Raw genomic sequence first — 22322 nt, forward strand, 5'->3', positions numbered from 1 at the left:
CCACCTGGGTCCTCACCCCGGCGTCCCACACAGTCCCGCCTCCTCCGCCTCCCACGGCCGCCTGTCCCGACCCCAGCCCGATGCTCGGGACCGAGCTCTGCTCCTCCCAGTGACCCCGTGCAGGGTCCTGGCTCTGAAGTCCACCATGGGCCAGTGACGCTGGACGTCACTCTGAATTCCGGACCCGAATCCCACCGCTGCCGCCACATCTGCAAATCCATGGGCTCCGCCTTCACACTACCAGGAACCCACCCACTGCTCACCCCTCTGCAGCCCTGCCCAGGCCGACCCCCGGCATCGCCTCCCTGGACCAGCTCATCCCTTCCCCTGGGTCCCCCTCCTCCGCCTGCAGCCCTCCAGGCCTCCCTCCCTCGGGGGACAAGCCAAGTCCTCCCAAAGGCACCCCAGGCCCGTATGACATGCCCTGTCCCCTCCCTGCCCCCGCTCTTCCCACTCCTCCCCCTCACTCCCTCTTCTAGCCACATGGGCCTCCTCGCTGCCCGTCCAACACACTCGGCCTGCTCCTGCCCCAGGGCCTTTGCATGGCCGCACCCTCAGGTGCCTGCCTGCATTCGCTCATCCCTGGCTCTGCTGAGATGCCACAATCTTGCCCCCTCAACTTTAAAACTACAAGACCCCCTGCAATCTCTCCCCAGCCCCCTGTCTCCCCGACCAGAACGTCACCCCCCAGCGAGGGGCTCTCTCTCATTCCCTATTTTATCCCAGTGCCTAGAAACACCTCAGATACGGCTGATACTAAATACACGGGTGTCGGGTGAACTCAGAGCAGGGGCCACCACAAACCACAGCCTCGCTTGCTCTGAGGCTGCGCCCAGAGTGCTGGGCCCCACTTCCCTTTCGAAAGATGCTGACCCACCGGTGACCCTGCCGGCCTCTCGGGCCTCCCTGCAGGTGCCTCTGATGGGGACCGCACCTGCCGGCTCCCACCAAGGCAGACACCGCTCCCCCACCCCCGGCTGGGATCCTGGGCACCTGGTCCCGGTGGAGCTTCTTGCCTTCTCCTCTGCCTCAGTTTCCTCAACTGGAAACGGGGGTGGGACAATCCTGAGCCCGTGGGCCACCGTGAGGGGCTGGCAGGCAGCATGGGGTCCAAGCCCCAGCCCTGTGCCAGGCAGAGAGCAGATGCTCGGGGCCACCTGGTGGTCCTCAGACCCCCGGTGATAAGCCCTCTGTGTCCCCTTTTTCCAAGGAGGGACGTAGCTCGGTTGGGAGCTGCCCACCACCAGTGGGTCCCACCCACAGAGCTGGGGTGCGGGGTACCCTTGTGCAGGCCACCCGGGCCAGGCCAGGCTGGGGCTTACCGCTGTAGGAGTCAGGCGGCCGGGAGAGGTCGGGGAGGGCGCCCGGCTGGCCGGGGAGGGCCACGTGGCTGTGCAGGAGGCTACCGCTGCCCGCCGGGCCGTCCTCTGAGGGGCCGCCTCCGACCTGTGGATAGGGAGGCGGTCAGGTTTGCCCGGCCCCCGTGCCCACCCACCCGCTGGCTGCCTGGCCGCCCTGCCCGCTCTCACCAGGCCGGCGTGCCGCCCGCCCAGCGGCATGACGGGGCCGGTGAAGCCCGGGGCCAGCGCCCCATGGCCAGGCAGCAGCCCGTGCACGTCGCCTGCCGTGCCCACAGCGTGGCTACGCAGCACGTGGATGGCCTCGTCCAGGTGGTCCTCCATTTTGCTCTGCTGCGGGGGGATGGGTGTGAGGGGTCTGGGTCGCTGGGACCCCAGGCAGCCCCGCGCGCCTTCGCTGGTCACGGCCGCAGCTCTGACCACCCCCAGCTCCAGACCTCGTTCCCAACACATCAACTAAGTTTATTCTTGTCCAAGCAGCCTGCATCCTACTGCAAATTCCGCCCCCGCCCCACCAGCACACCCACAAGCAGCCCCCCACCCCCGCGCCGGGCAGGAGGCTCACCAGGCTGTGGAGACCCCCATCGTAGCTGGGCGATAAGGCACCGGGGGCTCCTGCTCGGGGCCACTGTGACGTCCCTGCAGGGAGAGGAGGCGTGAGGTGGGGGCTGGGGCAGCGCATCCTCCTGGCCTGACCGCGGGAGGGAGGCCGGAACCAGGACCGCTGGGCAGGGAGCCCACTGCCAGCCCGCGATGCCCAGATGGCCACACAGGGGCGCCACACCCACAGACTGATGGCAGGGACCGGAGTCAGGCTCAGTGCTGGAGGCTCGCAGGCCCACCACGGACCCCTGGGGTCTCGGGCTCACGTTTAAATCTAGCTTCTCGCTGGGCCAGGGTGCGAACCCACCAGGCAGGTTCCTGTCTCTGAGCCTGTTTCCCCATCTGCAGGACCTGACCCCTCCTTTCCCGTGGGGAAGGCGGCTCAGCTAGACGAGGAGCGCAGAGCAGGGCTGGCTCCTCCCGGTCCCGCAGGGCAGTCGCCTGCTGTGAGGACCACAGAGGCCAGAGCCGGGTCTACTAGCCTTATAATGCCACCACCCCGCCTTCCAGAGACCCGCGGCTCACGTCCCCAGCTGATGCTGGGCCCACCCTCGTGGCGACAGGGGCCGGGGCCCCTCGGCCCAGCATACAAGACATAGAGTCGGTGCCTGACTAACACACGTGGGGTGGACACACGCCAACATATGCCGTTTGGAGTCTGCGCCAGAGCCAAGCCTGAAGCCCTGACCCCACTGGGTCCCCAGCCCCCCATGCTGACACAGTACAGACCACCACCTCCTGCCTCCTGGCCTTTGCCGGCGCAGTGACGTAAGAGCACTGGCTTGGAGGCCCCCTCCTCCAGGGAGCCTTCCCGGATGCCCATGGGAACACACGCTCTGAGGCGGCTGGTCTGTCCAGCTCGCCGCCCGCCCCCCCCCGCCCCCAGCACCCTGCACAGACCTGCCAGGCCCTGGGGGGAGCCCACAGGGGTCGAGGGGCTGGATGAGAAGTTATTGCTTGAGTGATCCGGGGAGTAGATCTGCAGTGGGGACGAGGAGAGACAGGCCACGGGGTGGCTGGTCAAGGGCCCACCTCCTGGGGCTGCCAGCCCGGCCACCCCCACCACCCGCTATGCCCATGCCTCACCGAGGCCAGCGCCTTCCCGAGGGCGTCCCCGGAGCTGCTGGCCGTGGTCCCGCGGGAGCCTGTGGGTGCAGAGACGTGAGGCCCAGCCTCCGGGAGGGAGCGCCCGCAGCACTGGGCCTGGCCTGCATCCCCGGCTGAGGGGGAGCCCCCTTCTGTGCCCGGCTGCCCCCCACACACGCCCCCAATTTTGCTCTGGTTGCTGCCTGACGTCCCACCACCTGCCTCCATGGAGGCCACGCTGTGAGGCCCTGAGTGATCGAGTCCCGTCTCTGGGCCTCAGTTTCTCCAGATGTAAAATGGGGACACTCTCCTCAAAGAGCTGCTTCCAGATTTCTGGGAGGGGGTCCGAGGAGCCGGAGCACGTGTGCGGGTGTGAGTAACAGGGTAGCTCCCGGCCACCCCCCACCCCCTGCCGCCACTAAACACTTCTGCGCCCGCCCTAGTCTCCAGCTCGGAAGGTGGGATCGGGGTGGGGTGGAGGGCGCATACCCATGAGGCTGTCAGCCCCACTGACGGGGGGTGTGTGGCTGGAAACGCTGCCGTAGGCAGCCGTGGGGGCCGAGGAGAAGGTGGACACAGCCGGGAGCCCGCCATTCACCTCCGCTCCGTGCAGCTGGTAGCCCTGTGAGCGGACGGGGCGGGAGGGCGTCAGACGTGGTGGGAGGGCATCAGAAGGGGCGGGAGGGCGCCAGAGGGGGTGGGAGGGCATCAGACGGGGCCGCCCTCACCCTGCGCCCCAGAGCTTACCAGGCGCTCGTGCTGGTGCAGGCCGCCAAACCCGCCGCTGCCAGTGCCGCCCACAGAGCCGCCCCCGCCCGGCGGGAGGGGCAGGGGGGACGAGCTGCCGCTCAGCATGGGCCCGAAGCCGGCCTGGCCGGGGGCGCTCCAGAGCTCGGCCGAGGGGTGCAGGCTGCCATCTGCAGAGAGGGGAACGGTGAGGGGCGAGGGGGCCCAGGCCCTGCCCCGCTGTCCCAGGCGAGCCCCACGCACCTGCCACATAGAAGGGGGCAGGGTAGGCGCTGCCGGGGGTCTTGGCGGACGGGTAGGCGGTGGCGTCCCTGCCGTAGTCGTCACCTGAGCTGGGGGGGTACACCTGCAGGCAGGCGAGCACGGTCAGGTGGGAGAGGCCCCTGCCCCGGCCTTGCCCTCCGCCTGGGCAGCTGTCCACCCACCTCCCCGTCTCCCCGTGGTGTGCCAATGTTTCCCCCAAGACAGCCCCTTGTCAGCGTTCGATGCCCTGGGGGCACTGCCATCTCCTTCCACTCTTCTTTCCCACCCTCAACCCCGGCCTTCGTGGACTGGAGGCCCTGCCCAGGACACCTTTTCCCTCCTTAATCCAGCAAACGCCTACTGACTTGTCAAAGCCCAGCTGGGAAACCCCCAGCACTAGAACCTCCCGGGGCCCCAGCCCGGGTCACACAAGACCCTGGGGCCTCAGACGCCAGGCCCTGGGTTGATACTGCGGCCTGACCGCCCCAGGACAGTGGGATGGATGGGGTCCAACATCAGTACTGACTCTGATAGACTGGTGCTGCTTGGAACCGCGGCCGGGCCCAGCGGGAAAACGCTGGGGTCGACTGGTGGCGCCTGCCCTGGCCGTGGAGAGAAGGCAGGGCACACGTGCCGAGGGCAGGGGTACCAGGAAACCAGCGTGGGGGCGGGGGTGTGAAAAACAGGGATCCACGATACAGTCCTGTCTTAGAACAGCCTGCACCTGACTGTGCCTCCTAGCAGCACGGCAGCCTCTGCGGCAAACCCTGAGCCTGGGGCCAGCGCGGGGCCAGACAGAGAGGCCGGGGGCGGCCCTGCTGGGGAACCAGCAAACTGCCTTCCTCCCGATGTGAGGACGTCGAGGGAGCCCACCCTGCAGGCCGCTGAGGGCCCTGCGCCGTCTGTGCACCTGGCACCCCGCCAACCGCCAGGCAGCAGGGCGGGGACTCAGGGTGGCACGACCAGGGCGGATAGGGCAGGGCCCTTCTGAACCGACCCCCGGGACCCCCATCCACGCCCTTTCCAAAGCCTCGGACACAAGAAATGCTCTTCTCCTAAAGCGACAGGCATCCAGGATAGACCCCAGGAATAAGCCCCACCCCTCGGAGGTCGGGCTGCGGCCTTGAGGCCCAGTCCAGCCGAGCCCATGGGGTTCGGGGTCAGAACCCACAAGGAGCCCGCCCACATGCAGACCCACACATGTGGCCAGTGTCCCACTGACGTGCTGGGTGGCCTTGGGTGGGGAGGGCCCTTGAGCCTGGGGACAGGAGAGGCGCTGGCCTGTGGGGTGCCCACCCCGTCCCCCGACTCACCGAGGACGGGAGGCCCGGCGGCACCTTTCGGACTTTCTTGGGCTGCGAGTCTGTCAGAGCGAGAGCAGAGAGCACCACGTCTGGCCTGGTTCCTGCCCCGGCTGCCAGGGGTGTGGGGGGCCCTCCACAGCCCCGGGGACGTGCCTGTCACGGGGGGGTGGCCAGGAGACAGCCCCACCCTGCACCTTGGAGAAGGACCCTGGGACTCTCCTTTGGACAGAATCACTGACCCGTGACCCAGCAGCCTGGCTCTGAGGGTGTGCGGGCACCCCAGGCAGGGTGCGAGGACTCAGAATGGAGCCGCCCACCCCGGCTCCCTGGACGGTGGTCCTCGCTGTGCAGACCCCCACTAGCTGACAGCTGGGGCCCCGACCCCTTCTCCCTGGGTTTTGCGCATGCGCCCAGCTGGGGTGGGACCAGCCTACGCGCAGCCTTCAGACGCCAGCTCAGGCTGGAGGCCAGGATCCCTTCTCTAAGCTCTGGGGGTGACTTGCTGTCTAAAGTGGTGCCAGGCACAGAGCTCAGATGCTGGCCGTGAAGGGTGAGCTCACAGAGACAACACGCGTGTGCAGAGCTTCCTGCAGCCCGTGGGACGGGGACCGACAGCGCGGAGGTGTCCTCAGACACAGACGAGGTCGGGCACCAACGGCCCGCGAGAACCCACGCGGGACCCCCAGCTGCAGTGTCCTCCCCGGAGCAGAGAGCAGTGTCCACGGCTGCTGCCCAGTGACCAATGGCTCCGCTTGCACTCACTCCTCGCCCGGGTCCCCCGCCATCTCCCCAGCGTCCCCCGGCCCCGGCTGCCCCACTCACCAAGGCCACCATCCGCGGCTCTCCGCCGAGTGTGCCCGGGGTAGGAGGAGTAATACTGGGAGGCGCCCTTGATGCCCGAGGGTGACAGCGGCCCGGGGCTGCTGAGGGCCAGCTCGCCGGGCAGGAAGCCGGCCTAGGAGGAGAGGGAGGCGTCAGGAGGCCGGGCTGCCATCCAGCCCCAGACAATTTCGGTTAAAGAAACACCTCATGCAAAAGGAGGCCGCAGGGACCATGTGGGGTGACAGTGGCCCTCGCGGGAGCCCCTCTGCCCTCTGGGGCTGCGTTTCTGCAGACAGCATCGTGGCCACACTGCTGCTGTCACAAAGGGGAGAGAAGTGGCGGGCTCGGGCACACCGGGGTCAGGAACTGCCTGGGGCAGCGTGAGATGGGCTTTCCGCCCTCAGGACCAGGCGGGGTCCAGCCCTGGCTCTGCCGTTCCCAACCCCCATCTCCCGTCTGTATGCCCATGGCTCAAGGACGGACAGGGCCCTGTGAGTTCCGCCCGTGGCCCAGGGCCTGGTACTCAGCTGGAGCCCAATAGCTGCGTCTGCTGCTGCCCTGGCTTGGGCACAGCGTGCACACAGGCGGCGCCACCTGGGACAAGGCCTAGCGCACCGCGAGACCTGGGGGTTGCAGGTTGGGACACGAGGGAAGGCCTCGGGCATCAGGGGAAAGGCCCAGGGAGTGACCGGGACAGGAGGCCATGCTGGGACCGCGGTGGCCACCACCGCTCCTGTCGGCCGCACAGGGGGCCGTGGTGCGAGTCCTGCCCGGGCTGGCAGCCTGTGGGGCGAGCTCCCTGGGAGGGCAGGCAGCTGCCGGGATGGCCTCAGTTTCCCCGTGTGCCACTTGGGGGTGGGCGGGCGTCTCTTGGAGCCCCTCCAGCTGCGCACGGCGGCCCCAGGTATTCCCCACCTCTTGCTTCCTCCCCGTCCACACCCAGAGGGCCCGGCCTGGCCCACGGTCCAGCCCTATTTCAGCTGCTGCTGGAGAGTGACCAGCGCTGGGCCGACTAGAGAGCCTGCTGCAGGTCAAGGGGCGGGGGACAGACCGTGATGAGCTTGTTTAGAACTAAAACCTATGGGGGGAGTATACGGGGGGAAGGGGTCAAGGCCCCCCAGGCTCCCCACCTGCGCCGCCCCCTCCATTCTCCGGGCTCCACAGACTGAGCACACCAACAGGCCCACCGGTGCCCCCGCCCCGCAGACGTGGGCCTCACCTGAGTCAAGCCACCAACACCCGCGTCTCTCCCGAAGGCGGTGTACGCACTCCGCTCACCGCTCTTGCCTGGGAGGGAGGAGAGAGGATCACTGGGAGCTGACCCCAGGGATGGTGTGTCCCGAGGGGCTGACCCAGTGCAGGGAACATGCCCGTATACAGCAGGTGCTCCATAAGTGCACAACACCCAGAAAACCATGGTGGGAAGCTGGTCTCCCCATCAGCCTGGGGGACGCTGTCCCAAGATGACCCTCAGAGAACTCTGCAAACCCACGAGGGCCCCCTGACGTCACGTCCCGTCCCTGAGGGGCAAGAGCACTGAGTCGGGCCCCAGTGCCCTTCGCAAGCCTTGGTTTCCTCTGTTCAAGGTCGTGAGGTGTCACCTCCCCAGGGTGGGGGCTCCCAGGGGACAGACTGGGGTGCCTGGTGCCTGCACGGTTCAGCACCCAGGCTCCCGGTGCCACCCCCAGCTCCCAGCCAGTGCTTGGCTTGTGAACGAGCACGTGACATCCCTGGGGAGATTGATTCAAGAAACCTGGGGAGAAGGGGCCTTTTCCCCGTGTGGACAGATGAGGCCTGGGGCTCTGAGGGTAACAGCCTGACCGAGAGAACAGCTGGTGTGGGTGGACTCCCAGGGCTGCACGGATGCCTGGATCCAGCCTTGCCTGAAGCAGGTCCCTGGATCAATCAGGACCTGAGCCATTTAAGTCTGTTTCTGGCTTAGGCTGGGCACTAACGTGGACTGCAGGTGGACCATGACCAGCCCTGCTGTGAGCAAAGAACGAGAACACTCTGCCGACTGATTTGAACTGTTCTCAAACTAATGGGGAAAAAACCTGTAATTTACTTTAGAAGAATGATAATTCTGACCAGACTCCTGGAGCAAATGCTGCTGGGGGAGGGGGGTGGGGGGGATGGGGAAGAGGCGCCCACTGGCTGTGCCCTCCAGCCTGACCTCCGTGACCCCTCGGAGCAGGTGGCACTGGGCCTGTTTAGGGATGAACAAACAGAGGCCCGGAGGCCAGGGGGCGTCCAGCCAGTGAACGGCCAGCAGGCCAGCAAGTGAACGGAGGCGACGCCCACACCTCCTCCCTCCCGGGGCGGCGTGGGCACAGCGCCGACGGGGCAGTGGCTCCCTGTGAGATGGGGCTGCTGTGCATACAGCAGGCACCAAAAAGGGGTCTCCTGGGAGGAAGGATGAGGGGTGCAGGGAGAGGAGGCTGAGGCTCTAGAAGGGGACCTGTGCACATACAGCAGGCGCCCAATCCATGCACCAGGCCCACACACCAGGGCGTGAGGGCAGGATGAGGACCCTCCGCAAGGAATAAACCGCCAGACGGGGCTGGGGCCGCACAGGAACAGGCCAGGCCCATCCTGGGGCACAGGGCACTCGCCTCCCCGCTGGCTGCCGGGCTCAGCCTGGGCTCCCCGCACCCACCCCAGATTGCTCGGCCGCAGGGCCAGGTGGCGGCCTGGGACACAGCTGGGCCCTGTGCACCCTGCCGGCCAGGCCACCGTGGGAACTGCCCGCGTCAGGAAGAGGCAGGAGGAAGGAACAGTGAGGGGAACCTGTTTCGCGGCAGGTGCAGGGCCACCCTGGGCCACACGGCTCCAAGCGCGTCCAGTCCCATGCCCGGCAGGCGCCATCCCCTCGGGGTCCGGGGCAAAGGCTGGCCCCAGAGTCCTCCAGACCCCGTGTCCCCGTCAGTGAGTCCCGCCAAGGGTCCACAGGTGGCCCGTCCACTCCCCTGGGTTCCACTGAACCCCCAATGTGCTGCGGCCTAGGGACCGCCACCGACGACGTGGCTGTGAAGCGGCTCCCGCCGACTCCTGGTGGACGGGCCTGAGACCCCCATTTACAGCCCCAGCGCCAAGGCCCGGCCGCTCCCAACCCCGGAGCCGCTGTGGTCACCCAGTGGGGGGACGGCACAGGCAACAGCCGGTTGGGCCCCAACATCAGAGCCTGGACTCCTGCGCGTCCCCGCTGGCCAGGTCCGTCTGCCGTCGGCGGGCCTGCACGCACCGGGGGGGTCCTGCGCGTCCACCGCACCCTCCATGTGCCCAGGGTCGGGCGCACCCCGGAGACACTCACCTCCGAGCCCAGGGCCCAGGAATGTGGACGAAGAGAGGCCTCCAGGGGGCTCGCCGAAGGGGGCGCCCTCGCTGTAGGTCTGCGGAGAGACGAGAGTGAGGGGCGCTGGGCACCCACTCCGCGGCCAGGGGGCAGCACATGAACCCGCGTCCCTCAGCCCGGAGCCCCACAGCCCAGGCCGGCGTCTGCCCTCCCCACTCCGAGCCTCGGTTTCCCCTTTTGCCCCACCCCCATGGAGAAGGAAGACCCGCGTCCTGGCCCCGCAGCAGCCCCTCACCCGGCCGGGGTCGAAGGAGGACGTGCTCTGGTCGCTGGAGCCCCAGGAGCCCGAGCCGGGCCGCTCCTCGAGGCCTGTGGGGCAGGAAGAGAGAGAGAAGGTCACCCCCGCCCTGCCCAGCTCCGAAGCCAGCTTCGGTCCCCATCACCTCGCTCGACTCGGCAGCCTTCTCGGGCCCTCCCCGATCCAGCCCAGCCCTGGAGTCTGTCCGGCGTCCCCCAGCCATGGCACTGCCCATACTGACACCACTGCCACCGGCAAGCACCGCAGACACCCTGGCCCTGAGCACGCCTCTAGCGCCGCAGCTCTAAAACTGATTCCATCAGCTACCTCTGCCAGCCAACTCCTAGCCATCCATCAAAGCCCCAGGCCCCACCCCCGCAGTGACCAGGCGGAGGGGGCTGGGGCAACTGTGTCAGGCTCAGTCTCTCCTGATCCCACGATACAGGCCCACGAGGGCACTGGTGAATGGGTGCTGAGCAATGAGCTCTGATCTTGGGAGGGTGGGAGTCTCCCCCCTCCCATCACTGTTAATTTGGGGCGTGGGGCCACCCCTTTGTTGAAGCAGCAGCGGCAGCCGCCACTCAGTACCCGCCAGGCACAGGCTGCCGGCCCCTCTAGCTGGAACTGAACCCGTCACCCACCAGGGGCAGTCAGAGGCCCGAGGCGCAGCGGGCGTTAACCCGTGAGCTGAGAGGACCCGGGTGGGGTCCTTATCTCCCCACACACTGTCCCAGGCCCCGCCCAGAATCCCTCCTAGGCCCTTCCTGGGCTGGGGGCGTTTGACTCCATCCGTGGGGGGCCGAGGGGCACAGAGCACACGGCCTGGACCAGCAGAAGGGGAGCAGCCCCGGGACCCTCCCTCTCTGTGCCTCAGTTTCCCTCCTCTGTAAATGGGATTACAAACAGACTCTACTTTGCAGAACCGGGGTGTCCACAGCCACTCTGAGTCTGAAGGCCCCCCCAAGCCAGGCTGGGGCGGCAGAGACGGGGATGGGTGCAGCCCAGCCATCTCTACAGGCAGGCCCCCACCTTCCGACCCCACGCGCCCCAGCCAGACCCTTCACTCGCCCTCCTGCCTCCCCTGCTCATCTGTACCAGAAACTTCTTTCCAATTACATCCTTCTATTTCGGGGCCTTTGTGTTAATCATTCCCCCAGGAGAATCGGTGTTTAATTGCTGTCTAATTTACATAATTATGCATATTAATCTCCCTGCCAAATGAATATTCATATCTCATTTAGATTTTGTTTTCTAATCAAAAATTTCCAATGTGATTACGGTGGGGGACTGGGGCGCTGCCTCGGCGGGTGGGGGCCAGGCAGGGGGCTCCCACGGTCTCCGGGAATCCATCCGGCATCTGCTCCCAGGTTTGGGGTGCTGCACCCAAAGCCCTGGCCCCACTGGGGCTCTGGGGAGGAGAGCGGCTGCTGAGGCAGGGGTGACCCTGGGCAAAGCGCCAGCACCTCGTGAGCCTCAGTTTCCCTCTACATCCACTTGCCTGTCCTCCCCTCCCCCTCTGGAGCAGCCCCCACCTGAGATGAGCTTGTCCCTGCTCTGGGTGCCCCCACACCCCAAGTGGGCACCCACAATGTGGCCCCAGAGGCGCCGGGACCCCATAAGAGTGAGCAGGGAGGCCATGTCCCAAGGCCAGAGCCGGGCACCTCTCGGGGAGAGCTGTTCCCACACCCACAGCCCCCCAAGGCCCGGGGACTCCCCCCAAGCATGGGCCCCGGGAGCTCCTGGCCACCGAGCCCTCTCTGCCCTTTCTGGAAACCCCCTCGCTCAGCCCCGGTCACCCCCTTCCAGAAATGAGAGAAATAGGGCCGGCCCCTCGCCTGACTTCCATTAATACTGTTATTAACCCCCTCACCGATTAATTATGCATTTTAATAAGCCGGTCATGAATATTCATAGCACATCCTTGTTCGTGTTCTAATTAAAACACACTAATAAAATAAGACGTTGCTGTCAGACAGTAGTTTTCGGATGATTTTTTTCTTTTTAAACGCTGGAGGTGAACTGCTGGCAGGACGGCGCCTGGAAAGATCTCCGGGCTCAGACCCAGCCCGGCTGGCCCGGGAGCTGCGGCCAGAGCGGGGGGCGCCTGGGGCCCTGGGGGCCGGAGCCCAGGCTGCTGCAGGGATGACCAGGAACGCCCAGAGCAGGGCGGGGGCGCATTTGGCTCCCAACAAACCCTGCTCCCGGCTGGGCCACCCCCTCGCCGTGTCACGGAGGGCTGGCCCCCGTCTGATCAAACAGGGAGTGGGCTCGGCAGCTGCACACATGTGTTGGGACTGAGTGGCCCATGTCCTGGGCCGGACTCCTCTGCGCAGGGCTGGCCCAGTCGGGCCCCTGGCTGCTCCAGTAAATGCAGTTTTATGCGCACGCACCCTTTTTCCCGTCCCGTCCTGTCCACCCCCGTCCACGGTGGCTTCTGCTGCAGCGGTGGACAGGTCAGCCGCCACAGAGACTGGCCGGCCCCTCATGGAGAAGGTCGGCCGACCTGGGACAGAAGACAAGTCCCCGAGCCAGTCCCTCTGCATAGAGAAGCCAGCCTCCCGGACAGGAGCGGGGCTATGGGGCGGGACGGGCACAACGCAGGTGGGCATGGGCCCCCCGCACAGCCCTGGCCGCCGTCCTCCCAAGACCCACAGGCACAACCAGGGGGTCGTCAGCCTGGCCTGCAGCCCAGCTCTGTAAGCGCCCCCCACCCAGGGGCCCAGGCTGCAGCAGGGAGCAACCCCCTCTCCTTCCCTCCCTCCCTCGGCCTGCCCCAGGGGGCCCTCCGTCCCCGGGGTCAGGCCACGTCCCTCCAGCACTGTCCTCCCAGGATTCCTGGGGACACTCCACCCCAGGCAGCCAGATGGAGGTTCCAGAAGCAAAACCCAGCTCTGCTCGCTCCCTCTCAGCCCTGCCATGGCTCCCTACCGCCCTCACGGCAGAGACCAGACTCCCGCCCCCAACATGTGAGGAGACCCTGGCCCCCACCCCCAGCAGGGGTCCCCACACCTGCTCACCTTTCCTCCCCTTCAGAGAAGTCACCTCACTGATCCCCTCTCAGCCCGGGGCCCTCTGTGCAACCCCAGCGTTGCCTGCACAGGACTGGCCCCCCCAACCAGCCTCCACAACCTTTCTTTTCCATTTCTTCATGGCGCCCACAAATAATGTAACGTGTCTCCAACGGGACTTCCTGCGACAGTCACCAAGTTCTCCGCCTGCGCTGTGCACGGTGGCGGCCACGTGCGTGTCTGAACCGTGGCCAGTGCAACCAACAGACAAATCCCGCAGTTCTCCGTGGCCGTGAGCACCCTGAGTGGAGCTGGACGGCTTGTGCCTGCTGCTCGGGCGGCGTGGCCCCCGAGACAAAGATCAAAACAACGACGACAACAACAGTGACAATAAAAATCACCACCACGCACCACAACCTCACTGGGTGGATGCGCATCCGGACACCCCAAGAACAACTCTCCACTTTCTCTCTTCCTGCAGTTTTCCCGGTGCTGCTGGGACCCTGAGCCTGTCTGTCCCCCACCAGCTTTTCTCGCATAATCAAAGGACAAGACACCGGCCGGTGGCCTCTCCAGCTGCCCTGTGCCCTGCGGGGTCACAGTGGGGCAAGGGAGACAGGGGGTTGAATTTGGGGGGCAGCCCTTCCTCGGGGGCCTGTCGGCTCCCACAAGCTGGGGGGGGGCTCACTTCTCGTGATTTCTGTTTTGGGCAATTTTCTCATTTTCCTGTCCTGGAGCCACGGGGGCTCCAGGCCGCCTCCCAGCACCGCCCTCTGCGTTCATACGCAAAGGTGCTTGTTTTTCATTCTGCGGGGTTTTAAATTTTAATAAGGTTTCCAGGGCCGGTGTCCGAGCCCTGCCCAGCGCCCCGAGTTCTATAAAAGATCGGGAAGGAGGAAGAGCATCGCCCCCACCCTGACTCCAGGCGGGAGGGCGGCCGGGGAGGCTCTGCCCTGGAAGGGGGGGTGAGAAAGCAGGGGGCCGCCACCCCCCACCCTTCCTAAGACTATGGGGTCCCCCGGAGCCCCCAAAGCAGCAGTCCCTACCCCCGGCAGAACAGGAAGCCGTGTAGACAAAACGGGCGGCCTCATCCACCAGGAAGGGAGGCTTCGCTCCGGCCCCCCTCCCGAACCCCCAGCCCGGGGCTTTGCCGGTGGGTGGGGCCGGCCCTCAGACGGGGCCCACGAATATGGGGCAATTCTCGGAGTGGAAACTGCCCCCCACCCCCAAATTTAAGATCCGGGACCAGAGTGACAACAGAAAGACCCCTCCTGCTTCGGCCTGAGGGGGACCACGCAGTCCTGAGCGTGGGGACAGGAGAACCGCCCGACCCCAAGTCCGAGCTCAGAAAGCAGCCCGGCCGCCTCTGCGTGGAGACACGCGGGGAGGCGGACGCAGACGCGGAAGACGGAGCGAGCCAAGGATTCGGGGTTTAACGGGGAAGCAAGCACGTCGGGGACAGCGGCCGCCGCTGCCAAGGGCGCTGCAGAGCCCACGGGTTCTCTGTTCTAGAAGGAGGAGACCTCAGAGAGAGAAGTGACGGAGAGGTGACCGCAGCGGATCGCAGCCAAGTTTAAAGCAGGATGGACGACACGGAGGAGACACTCGACGGGAGGAGGGCGCGTTCTGGAAACGCCCCAGACGCAGAGCAGAGGCAGGGATGTGAGACCTGACCCGAGCCGCCTGGGAGCCGGCCATGCTCCGGAAGGAACAGGAGGGACACCCACCCAAACTGAGCCGCCACAGACGCCCAGGGCTCCCCCCCACCCCCGGGAAAAACGGAGGAGAAGCAAAGAAGGCGGGACAGAAGCGTGTGCATTCGCTGGACGCCCAGGACGGCCGGCCGGACGAGGCCTCCCCAGGGGGAGCGGGGCTGGGAGAGGGGGCAACCGGGGAATCCCCTCCCCAACCAGCTGTCCCTCCGCGGAGGGGAACCTGCCTGCGAAAGCCACCAATGTCCCCTGCTGGGAAAACAACCCCTGAAGAAACGCTCCAGACCCAGAGGGCGGGTTCCACAGCCGGTGCGGGTCAGGAGGACAAGCCGGGCGCCCACTGTGGGGTCCCTGACTGGCTGCTCCCGCCCCCACTTTGCAGATGAGGAAACTGAGGCAGAGGAAAGTAAGTCCCTCACTTGCTCTGAGCCTCCTAACCAGCAGAGTCGATACACAAGGACCCCTGCTTCCCAGCAGGATTCTGACTTGTGCAATTTGCAAACGAAGAGAAACAATGTTTCCAAAATGTGGCGATTTCTTTACACCAGACACCAAGGTGGGGGAGGAGAGCCCAGAAGGTGCCTTCCTCCTCCTCCATGCAGGAGAGGGAGCCGGGATTTCACCCCGGGGGTTGCCAGAGCGAGAAAGGGGAGCTTTGAACGTGTTCTTTAAAACCGTGAATATGACCACCAGTCGAGCTGCAACCAGCACGACCTTCCAGACCCGAGTCAGGAGACTGTGCGCCCGACAGACGTGGCCGCAAGGAAGGAGGACGAAAGCAGAGAACCTGAAGCGAGGGCATGGAAGCAAAGGCCGAAAATATAAGGCCGCTGAAGACTTAATCTCTTGGAATCTAACACACGGCACCTGCAGCAAGTTCTGGAACAAGCAACTCAGGAGATGAAATACGGTCAGACGCACAAAGGTATACACCAAGTCACGCGGACGAGGAGCAGGGCTGGAATATTCACGGGCAAGTCTGAATTCAGGGACGAGCTTCTGCTGGAAGAGAGGGTGGGTTTGCGGGTGACAGGCTGGACCCACAAAGAAAATCCCGCCCTGACTTGAGTTGCTCGAGCTGATAACCTGGCGTTCGAATCCTCCGAGGCCGGAGAAACGCCCAGCGATGCATTAACCACAATGAGAATCTACACGTGGTCGAGCGGGAGACCAGAGCGCCCAGCTCCGCGTCCAACCATCCCTCATCCCTCGGGTACCATGGAGCGTGACAAAGGGGCCCCCATTTCTTCAAGGGCGGGAACGCCCAGCATCTTCCCAACAGCAGCTCGAGCCACGTCTGATCTCTGCATTGGTGGCCTAGCAATTCGCCAGGCCAGAGATCTCCACAAGGACTGAACTCCAAAAAAAAAAAAAAATTTTTAGAAAGTCAAGTATCTATAGAAAAATGAAAACATGGATCTGCGATGCCAACGGGGTACGGCTCGAGGCTGAAGCAGCCCTCAGAGGGATGGCGTAACGCTAGCCACTTGACGACTCGACCGACAGGAGAGAAGAGAATGGACAAAAGTGGCCATCGAAATTCAAAAGTCCAAAAAAATAAAAACAACTTTGAAAAGAGGAGGAACTAAGACAGAAGTAGCACAGAGACAGTAGTCAATTGATAAACATCGATTCGACAATGAGGTGGATTCCCTGGAAGAAAAATCAATGCGACAGACAAAGCACGAGGCAGCTGCCCAAGGACAAAAGAACAAAAAGGAAAAATTAGTAAATTTGGGGACTGACACACGGACTGCACCCCCAGCCAAACAAGGACAGGATGCTTTACACACTCCAAAAGAACGCAACGTTAACCATCTTCAAACATGCCCGAAAAGGGGGCTCTTTCCCTAAGAAAACGCTACAATTGACAAGAGGCATGGACCAAACCTCAGGAGGAGGATTTCGCCACAGAAACGAGGCAGCTCCTAAAGGAAGGGATGCGAATGGGCGGCAGGGCGGCTCCCCACGCGCCCGGGGACCAGGGTCCCAGGCAGAGACTGTTCCAGAGAAACTGGGTCAGAAATACGGGGGGGGGGGCCGAGGGCAGCCCCCCACCCGCTCCGACTTAGGAAGACAGGCAAGACGCCAACGAGGAGATGCGGGGGCCAGCAGGTCAGGTCCGTGGACCATGCCCGAAAGGAACGCATGCGCTCGCTGCCGGTGGTCGTACAGGACCAGAAGGAAACGCCCTGAACACCATAAACACACACGGAAAGATCCGGAACCAACAGCCAGTGTCAGGGTTGGTCCTGCAGACAATGCGCCAGGCAGCACGCGCTGTGCGGTTCTAGACCGGCGGGCGTGAGAAGGCACAGATCACCTGCCCCGGGACGGCTTGATGGTTCACCTGGGAGACCGAACCAGGGGGAAAACACGAGTAACGAAGGATGTCAGGAGGCGACCAGGGAGAAAACGGGACGAGAAAGATCCCCGAACCACAGCACGGGAAATCCTCAAATACCTAGAAATAACCCTCACTGGAAAAGTACGTGAAGGAATTAAGACAAAACAGTATAAAATGACTAAGTGCCTTTTATCCCAATTTTCAAAGTTTAAAAGTAGTAAGTGTCAAAAGACAAAACTTAGTGGGGCCGGCCCGTGGCATAGGGGTTAAGTTCAGAGGGCCTTGCTTTGGTGGCCTAGGTTTGCGGGTTTGGATCCTGGACGCAGACCTGCACCACTCGTCAGCCACGCTGTAGCGGTGTCCCACATACAAAACAGAGGAAGATTGGCACAGATCTTAGCTGGGGGCTAATCTTCCTCAGCGAAAAAACAAAAAGAAAGGAAGATGGGCACAGATGTTAGCTCAAGGTGAAATCTTCCTCAGCAAAAACAAAACAGATAGAGAAAACCTCAGGTTCTCACAACAGGAAAATACAGTACTACAGAGACAAACAGTTCTTCCCAAATTCACCTATGAATTTAACATAATATCCAAATTCCAAAGGTTTTTTTGGGGGGGAGATGTGGGAAGAAGAGACATAGCATAATGATTCTAATGTTCATAAAAAATAATCAGTGTGTCTGAAAACATGGGGGGAAAAAAAGGAAAAAGAACTGAGGGAGGACAATAAAAATACCATAAAACTACAATAATGAACATTGAGTAGCACTGAGATAGTAACAGATAAAAAGGTAGAAAAGTGAGATAAAAATTCACAGGTAATTGGCAATTTAGGAAATGCTTTGAAGCCCTTCAAAACCACCAATAAAGGTTTCCTTGAGTTTATTCTCTTGCTCTATAACTTCCTAACTTAAATGCTTAATCCCATTCTTTTCATTTTATCCGCTTCAATGAGAACATCAAAAGCTATGAGTCCTCCCCAAGTACAGCTTTGGCTGCACCTCAGTCTCAACGTGTTTACATTACTGCTGATTTCTGTCTAGCCTGTCTGGGCTGTTTTGATTTCCCCTTTAACCCAACAGGCGGGTAAAAAGGAATTTCGGTATTTCCAAGTGGTTAGGTTTTTTTCTTTCTTTCTCCTTTTTGGTTTTTTATTTCTAGTTTTGCTACATTGTTCTCAGAGAATGTGGTTTATGCTTTAGTCTTTATTTTTTATGTTAGAGGTTTTTACTGTGCCCAGTATGGGGTCAATTTTTATAAAAGGGGTGTGGTCTTTATTTATAGGGCTTGGCCTTTAAAAAGACATACGCTTGGTAGATAAAGTGCTTCTAGGGGCCAGCCCGGTGGTGCAGCAGGTGAGTGTGCACGTTCCACTTCTCGGTGGCCCGGGGTTTGCTGGTTCGGATCCCGGGTGTGGACATGGAACTGCTTGTCAAGCCATGCTGTGGCAGGCGTCCCACATATAAAGTAGAGGAAGATGGGCATGGATGTTAGCTCAGGGCCAGTCTTCCTCAGCAAAAAGAGGAGGATTGGCAGCAGATATTAGCTCAGGGCTAATCATCTTCTTCTTCAAAAAAAGTGCTTCTAACTGGAGATGTCCCTCAGAATGGCCTGGAAGCTCTGACAGGCCCCGTCTGAGCCTCTGCACCAGCGGCTCTGGGTGCAGGGCCCCGGGACGCGTGTTCTGAGCAGCCCCACGGGTGCACAGGGCCAGGAGCTGCTGTGTCAGCTCAAGCTTGATCACTTTGCTGTTAAGCTTCCCTCCCTCCCACTCACTTTTCACATCTCTGATCTGCCCAGGATGGCAAAAGCACGCTTTTCTCTCCTCCCGCATCTTTCCCCATAGGTTCCTCAACCTGATACAACGAGGAACAGGCACGTTCACGACCATCACATCAGCACTACAGAATGGACTGTCAACCAATTCCTAAAAATGTTCTCAAAATGGCACTAACGCCAGAAAACCATAAATAAGAAGACAATGTAAAAACAATACCTGTAAACCACTGAGACAAACTAGAAATCTCCACCAGTAGCAATGGTTACAAAGAGAGAGTGAAGAAAAAAGGCTGCAATGTAGATGACAAAAGATTAACAACCTCCCTATATAAAGAGTTCTTGCAAATCAGTAAAAGCAGAGCAGGGCAGGGGTACAGGACACTATGGGAGGCAGGACTGGGTGGTCAGCTGGGATGGTTACAGCTTCTTCATTGGTAAAAGATGGCTAATAACTATACCTATTTCCTCGACCTGTGAGGATGGAGGGCTCAAATCAATGATCCAAGCTTGGTGGCCGGCACACAGTGCTCCAGAAATAGTGATATAAGTCCTGGTTGATAAGCACTATCATCGCTGACGTTCAAAAGTTCATCGGGTGTCGATAAAAGGAACAAACTGGTGGTACAGCCCACAACTCAGATGGATCTCGAGAGAATGAGGCTCAGTGAAAAAGGCCCATCTCAGAAGGTTCCACACTGTGCGAGTCCACACTCAGAACACTATCGACATGACAGAACTGTGGGGTGGAGAACAGATCAGCGGTGGCCCTGGGTGTGGGGGGGCCCCGGGTGTGGCTATGGAGGGGGACGGTGTTCTGATTGGACGCCTCTTGCTCTGCATTGTGGCCATGGCCTAACGGCCCTACATGCGGCATGAAACACACACGCACACGCGCACGTAAACTGGTGAGATCTGAGCAAACTCGGGGGCTCGTCCTGATCTCCCGCCACAGATGTGAGGGATGTCGCCGCTGGGGGGGGCGGCGGGGGGGAGGCCAAGGGAGGGAGCGAGGGTCCTCCCTGGACACTTGGCTGCAACTTCCTGTGAATCTCTAGTTTCCAAAATTAAAAGCCAAAAACAAAAGTTGATCAACTCCAAAATAAGAAAGAAAAAGGGCACAAGACAGTGACGGGAGACTCGTCACAAAGGAACTCACGTGGCGGATGAGCTCCTGCAAAGACGGCCGCCCGTGAGCGGTGACATCAGCACCCTGGAAACGGCGGACCCCTTTCTGAGGCCCAGCGAACGGGAGGAAACTTAGGAAGAGCCGGCGCTGGCCAAGGCGATGGGACACCAGGGGACGTGCCCAGCGTGATCACACGTCCACGGCCAGCGTCCTCCGTCCAGAATCCACCTGGGAGGCCGGGATCACAGGGTCCCCTGTGGAGACGACACAGCGGCCGCCTCCCCTGCCCTTGGTCTTTGCCCTGAGCGGGCGCCACGTCCACAACTGCACAAACCCAGAGAGCCGCGCGGACGGTAAAAATAGGAAGACGCTTCCTCTGCTGTGTCACCGAGTGCTTCCTGCCGTCCCTGGGGCCTCGGACCCACCGGCTCTGGCCGCGGACGTGCTGTCATCGGGCCCGGGCCCCCTCCAAAGGGAGGGGGACACACTCGGCTCGTCTTAAACGCCCTCCAATCCGGATAAAAACCCGCATACCCGCCTGGCGCGGCCTCGCCTCTCCGACACCATCAGAGGGAGCCAGGCGGCCCCCACACCCACCCGCCTCCCGCTCCAGCCACTATCGGGGACACCGCCCAGGCCGGCCGGCTGCTGACCTGCTGGCAGAAAGTGCCCTTTCGGGATGAATCTAGGAGCAACTGAGGACTCAGAGAAACCAAACTAAATAGACGCCAGGCCAGCACAGACGAGGAGGGTGACGGGAGCCTGTGCCGGGGACCCACAGGCACGTGGAAACTCCTGACAAACGGTGGTGGCCCCCCAGCCCCAGGCCAACACGGCCCGTCTGGAAGGATGGTGACCCACTGACGGATGAAAGAAACTGAGGCTCGGCAAGGGGGTCTCCCCCGGTCCTGCCCTGCTGACGGACCACCCAACCGCGCCCCCCTCCCCAGGGGCTCCAGTCCCACCGGGAAGAGGCGGGGAACGAGCTCAGGGAGGGGAGACCCCCGTCCAACCCTCTGCTGACAGGCAGACGCCTGGCAAACAGACAAGCAAGCTGGGGCTCAGAGGAGCACTGTCACCTGATAACACGGTGTCACAGCCTGGTGGTGTCGGGAGGCAGTGACAAGGCCCTTCGGCTCGGGTCTTAGGGCCTCAGTCCTGTGACCCCCGCCCCAGGCTCAGGCTGGCATCAACTACTCTCGAACTGAGCTGGTGGAGTGGGGTCCCCAGTTGCCTGTCCGGCTGGGGGTGGTCTCAGGCTGGACCAACCATGCCACTTCCCATGAGAGTAAGAAAATTCAGCCTGACGAGTCGGGGGAACAAGGCAAGACCCTAACTGTCCAATGGGGGTCAGGGCAGGGCCAGAGAGCGAGCCGGGGCTGCAGATACAACAGGAAGTCAATCTGCAAATAGTCATGGGGGTCTCACTCAGGCCAGGCGGGGAGCGGGGGGTCTCAGAGAAGAATTTTTCCCGGTGGCCGAGGGGCTCACAGGCCCCTGGCTTCCGCTCCTCGGGGCTGCTGGCCTTGTGAGTGGACACTGGACGAGGGAAGACGGCCTGGGGCAGAGGGGGAGAGGAGGGCATGCCTGTGTCACCTCCTCCAGGAAGCCCCCGGGGCCTGGCCCTCCGCCAGGCAGGGAAGTGGCAGCGCCCTGGCTCCCGGGGCAGCTTCCGAGGGTGGGGCATGGTGGCCTGCGGGGATTTCCACATCTCAGGAAGGACTCCGGCCAGTCCTGCGGCCACTTCCTCAGGCGGAGGGGAAGGCCAACGCAGGGCAGTGGGGCGGCAACACGACATCCCTCCCTTGGGGGTGGGGGGTGAGCGTGAACTGCCCCTCGAGACCCCCTCCTCCTCCAGCCGCAGCCCACTGGACACCCGGGTGGGATTCAGAGACAACTCCAAGATGGACCTTGGGTCCTGGATCCCCAAGACACATAAGGACACAGCTCGGACCCTGAGACCCCAGAAAAACACTAAAGTCCACACCTAGTGCCGGGAGGTACTCCCCAAACCCCACCGATGGTGCAAGTGGACCCCCCAACATGCACCTCCCCAACGGCACCTCTCTCTGCCTACCGCCCTTGAAGGCTCTCACCTCCCTATGGGGAGAAGCCCAAGTCCTCCCCGTGGCCCACCAGGCCCCACACGACCTGTCCCATCCTCTCTGTCCCTCTGCTCCAGCCACACGGGCCTCCTCTCTGTTCCTCCAATATGCCAGCCCAGGCCTGCCCCAGGGCCTTTGCACAGGCTGTGCCCCCTGCCTTGATACCATCCCCATCAGGCCTCTGCACCAACATCCCCTCCTCGGAGACAGTCCCCAAGGCCCTGGCTTTGTGACAGCCCCTCCCTGCCACTCTGCTGCCTGACTCCCACTATATGCTGCTTCAGGCCGTGCTGTCTGTCCTCCCCCTGCCTTGTCGGCGGCATTCAGTGCTGGCCAGGGTGACCAACCAGTCCGGGTGTGCCCGGGATGTTCCCAATTTGAGCTCAAAGTCCCAGGAACCCCCTGGGTCCCAGGCAAACCGGGACAGTTGGTCACCCCAGTGCAGGGTACATATACAGTAAGCAACTAACACACACTTGGACGAAAACAGCC

At 62.5% G+C, this 22322-nt stretch overlaps 1 protein-coding gene across 33 annotated transcripts in view; it reads right to left on the reverse strand.

The window, feature by feature from the left end:
- TCF3 (transcription factor 3) overlaps nt 1-22322 on the reverse strand; it is a 35431-nt gene that overhangs the window by 6998 nt on the left and 6111 nt on the right. For 23 of the 33 annotated variants that reach the window (XR_011540676.1, XR_011540675.1, XR_011540674.1 and 20 more), the window contains 13 exons: nt 9751-9824; nt 9474-9552; nt 7383-7450; nt 6164-6296; nt 5351-5400; nt 4038-4140; nt 3795-3964; nt 3537-3669; nt 3048-3106; nt 2862-2940; nt 1924-1997; nt 1530-1691; nt 1323-1446 (listed from right to left, as the gene is read on the reverse strand). Coding sequence is in view for 19 of the 33 variants with exons in the window: in XM_070622370.1 (XP_070478471.1) it covers nt 1323-1446; nt 1530-1691; nt 1924-1997; nt 2862-2940; nt 3048-3106; nt 3537-3669; nt 3795-3964; nt 4038-4140; nt 5351-5400; nt 6164-6296; nt 7383-7450; nt 9474-9552; nt 9751-9824 (1308 nt within the window). In the remaining 14 variants the exon portion in view is untranslated. The remainder of the gene's footprint in view (nt 1-1322; nt 1447-1529; nt 1692-1923; nt 1998-2861; nt 2941-3047; nt 3107-3536; nt 3670-3794; nt 3965-4037; nt 4141-5350; nt 5401-6163; nt 6297-7382; nt 7451-9473; nt 9553-9750; nt 9825-22322) is intronic. The other 10 variants (XR_011540671.1, XM_070622377.1, XM_070622369.1 and 7 more) reach the window with 1 other exon arrangement.

Source organism: Equus przewalskii, chromosome 6 (assembly GCF_037783145.1).
Source record: "Equus przewalskii isolate Varuska chromosome 6, EquPr2, whole genome shotgun sequence".
In the NCBI taxonomy this organism is placed as follows: Eukaryota; Metazoa; Chordata; class Mammalia; order Perissodactyla; family Equidae; genus Equus; species Equus przewalskii.